This window comes from Suncus etruscus, chromosome 6, assembly GCF_024139225.1.
Source record: "Suncus etruscus isolate mSunEtr1 chromosome 6, mSunEtr1.pri.cur, whole genome shotgun sequence".
NCBI lineage: Eukaryota > Metazoa > Chordata > Mammalia > Eulipotyphla > Soricidae > Suncus > Suncus etruscus.
Genome location: NC_064853.1, coordinates 104,634,523 through 104,637,697, shown reverse-complemented (window position 1 = coordinate 104,637,697; position 3,175 = coordinate 104,634,523). Strand labels below are relative to the sequence as shown.

Genomic DNA, 3,175 nt, shown 5'->3' with positions numbered 1-3,175 from the left:
AAGTAAACCACCTTCTGTCCTTTCTGGGAGGCTGCCTCATTGAATCGCACCAAGAAATTGCAATTACATTTAAATTGCATTTAACAACAGTTATGAAAGTCATCTCCCCCCCCAACACCATTCTTTGGAAGCTAGAGATAATGTCAAATTAAGTTTTTCCCTAAACTCCTTGGACTATGAATTACCAATTGTACCTTCTGCCTTAGCTAATTTTTCTTGACACTTTGGGGGGGGGGGGTCACACCTGGACACTCAGAGATAATTCCTATCCTGCACTTAGAAATTACTCCTGGGGCCAGAGAGATAGCATGGAGGTAGGGTGTTTGTTGGGTTACTGATCCTACCCTAATCATTCATTGTACTCCACCCTAGGGTGTGACCTGGTGATAGAATATTGACGGGGCCAGCAGAGGAGGTAAGGTGTCTGCCCCGGCGTCCCATATGGCCCCCCAAGCCAGGAGCAACTTCTGAGTGCATAGCCAGGAGTAACCCCTGAGCATTACCGGGTGTGGCCCAAAAACCAAAAAAAAAAAAAAAATTGGATTATTCCTTATTTAGTATTCTGCTCTCACCTTAGGGTGGGACTGATTCTTTTTTTTTTTTTTTTTTTTTGGTTTTTGGGTCACACCCAGCAGAGCTCAGGCCTGTGACTGATTCTTGTCAATAAAAGCAGAGGTCTGAGGAAGGCAGGAGCTCATTCTTTGGTCTTCTTCCACTGAGCTGCACTCCATCTTAGGAGCAAAAAAAGCTTTTGTGGTTTGAATTCCTTGCTTGAGCACTGGATTTCCTGAATCCATTTTTGTTTGTTTTGTTTTTGGGTAGCTCCGGTAGTGCTTAGGGGTTCCTCCTGGCTCTACGCTCAGAAATCGCTCCTGGCAGGCTCGGGGGAACCACATGGGATGCCGGGATTCGAACCACCGTTCTACTGCATGCAAGGCAAACGCCTGAAGTGTCACATTCTCTAGGAGACTGGCTGAGGTTTGATTCCCACCGAGCTCCCAGACAGGAAAGGCAGTTCCCATTCCCCTGACCGATTAGAACAAGGGGAACAGTTCCAGTTGTAGAGATCCGCAGGAAATAATTCACTCAGTGAAAAGGTACAAAAATTAATTCAGGGCCGGAGAGATAGCACCGAGGTAGTGCGTTTGCCTTGCATGTAGAAGGACGGTGGTTCGAATCCCAGGATCCCCTATGGTCCCCGAAGCCTGCCAGGGGCGATTTCTGAGCATAGAGCCAGGAGTAGCCCCCCTGAGCTCTGCCGGGTGTGACCCCCAAAACAAATCCCCCAAAAAAGAAATGACTCCTGGCCCTTTGGTCCAGGGATTCGGCGCGCGCGTGCATGCGTGCGTGCGTGCAACTTGACGCGCCACCCGACGTCATCCAGCACGGCCAGGCCCACTCTGCAGCTTGGACCTCGAAGATGGCCGAAGAAGCCACCTCTGGGAAGCCTGCAGATGAAGTCTGCCCCTTCCTTCTGATAAAGCCGAGGCGAAAAGGCGTCGCCGGCCTCCGGAAGCGCCCGGCTCCTGGGCCCGACTCCTCCGAGGGCAGCGACGGCAGCAGCGACGAAGGTCACACCACCGTGGTGCGGCCCGGGAAGAAGCGGCCCCTGCACGGCCCGATGATCCAGACGACGCGAGGCGTTGGCCAGCAGAAGGCGTCGTGCGGCCAGCTGAGCAGCGAGGAGCAGCAGGCGCGGGAGTCCGAGGGCCTGGGCGTCGTCTACAAGTCCACCCGCTCGGCCCGGCCGGTGGGGCCCGAGGACATGGGCGCCACGGCCGCCAACGAGCTGCACACGGAGACGCAGACGGAGCGCGACGCCCGGGCCGTCCTCGAGCGCGGCCGGGAGATGCGAGAGGCGCGGCCCGGCCAGGGCGACGGCCGGGTCTACCAGGGCCTCCGCCACTACCAGACGCTCCCGAGGCCGCGCCAGGGCCCGGTCCGCGCCCCGGAGCACCTCCGCGCCACCGTGCGCTGGGACTACCAGCCCGACCTCTGCAAGGACTACCAGGAGACGGGCTTCTGCGGCTTCGGGGACAGCTGCAAGTTCCTCCACGACCGCTCGGACTACAAGCCCGGCTGGCAGATGGAGCGGGAGCTGGGCGAGGGCCGCTACGGCCTCTGCGAGGATGAGAACTACGAAGTCCGCAGCGACGACGACGAGGGGATCCCCTTCAAGTGCCTCCTGTGTCGCCAGCCCTTCCAGGCCCCCGTGGTCACCAAGTGCCGGCATTATTTTTGCGAGAGCTGCGCGCTGCAGCACTACCGCACCACCTCGCGCTGCTACGTGTGCGACCGGCAGACCAACGGCGTCTTCAACCCGGCCAGAGAGTTGACGGCCAAACTGGAGAAGCGTCGAGCTTCTGGGCAAGACCAGGGCGCTCCCGACCTCCCCGAGGATCCCGATGTGGGTCCCACCCTGGTGACTTGACTTGTCGCCAATGCTCGGCTCTCAGAATAAACCCTGGCTGGGCAGAGCTCAACGTGTACTTATTCCTCGCTCCTGAAAGTGACAAACATCGAATCCCGGCGCCCCAGATGGTCCCCCGTGCCTGCCAGGAGCAACAACTGAACATGGAACCAGGAGTAACCCCTGAGCACCACCGGGTGTGACCCAAAAACCACAAAATAAAGAAAAGTGGCAAACAAGGGATCTCTTGGAGGTAAATTGATAGCATCTGGATTTTTAAGTTTTGTTTGGGCGCCACACCCAGCGGCACTAAGGGTTTGCTCCGGGTAGGCTCTGGAGACCATATGGGATGTCAGGGATTGAACCCTGGTTGGCTACAAGTGTCTTACCCGCTGTGCAGTCGCTCCAGCCCTTGGGTTTGTTATTGCTGTTGTATCCCAGGGCCACTCCAGAAGTTACTCAGAGGGCCCGAGGGATAGCATAGTGGTAGGGTGTTTGTATTGCAAGAGGCTGACCCGGGACGGACCCCGGTTTGATCCCCATATGGTCCCCCAAGCCTGCTGGGAGCGATTGCTGAGCGTAGAGCCAGGAATAAACCTTGAGCGCTGCTGAGTGTGGCCCAAATCCCCCTCACCCCCAAAAAAAGTTACTTTTGTATAAGGGATCAGGAAAGCCTAGGGCCTGGGAAGGCCCAAGGTCCGAGACAGCCTCGGGCCCAGGGTCTCAGAAAAGCCCACCACCTCAATAAGGACCACGAACAATACC

The 3,175-nt window shown here is 56.9% G+C and overlaps 1 protein-coding gene across 1 annotated transcript; it reads left to right on the top strand.

The window, feature by feature from the left end:
- Positions 1-1,420: 1,420 nt before the first annotated feature.
- LOC126012163 (E3 ubiquitin-protein ligase RNF113A-like) lies at positions 1,421-2,477 on the top strand. The gene has a single exon (XM_049775990.1). The coding sequence runs from the start codon at positions 1,421-1,423 to the stop codon at positions 2,429-2,431; it is 1,011 nt and encodes a 336-aa protein (XP_049631947.1). The 3' UTR covers positions 2,432-2,477.
- The last annotated feature ends 698 nt before the right edge of the window (positions 2,478-3,175 follow it).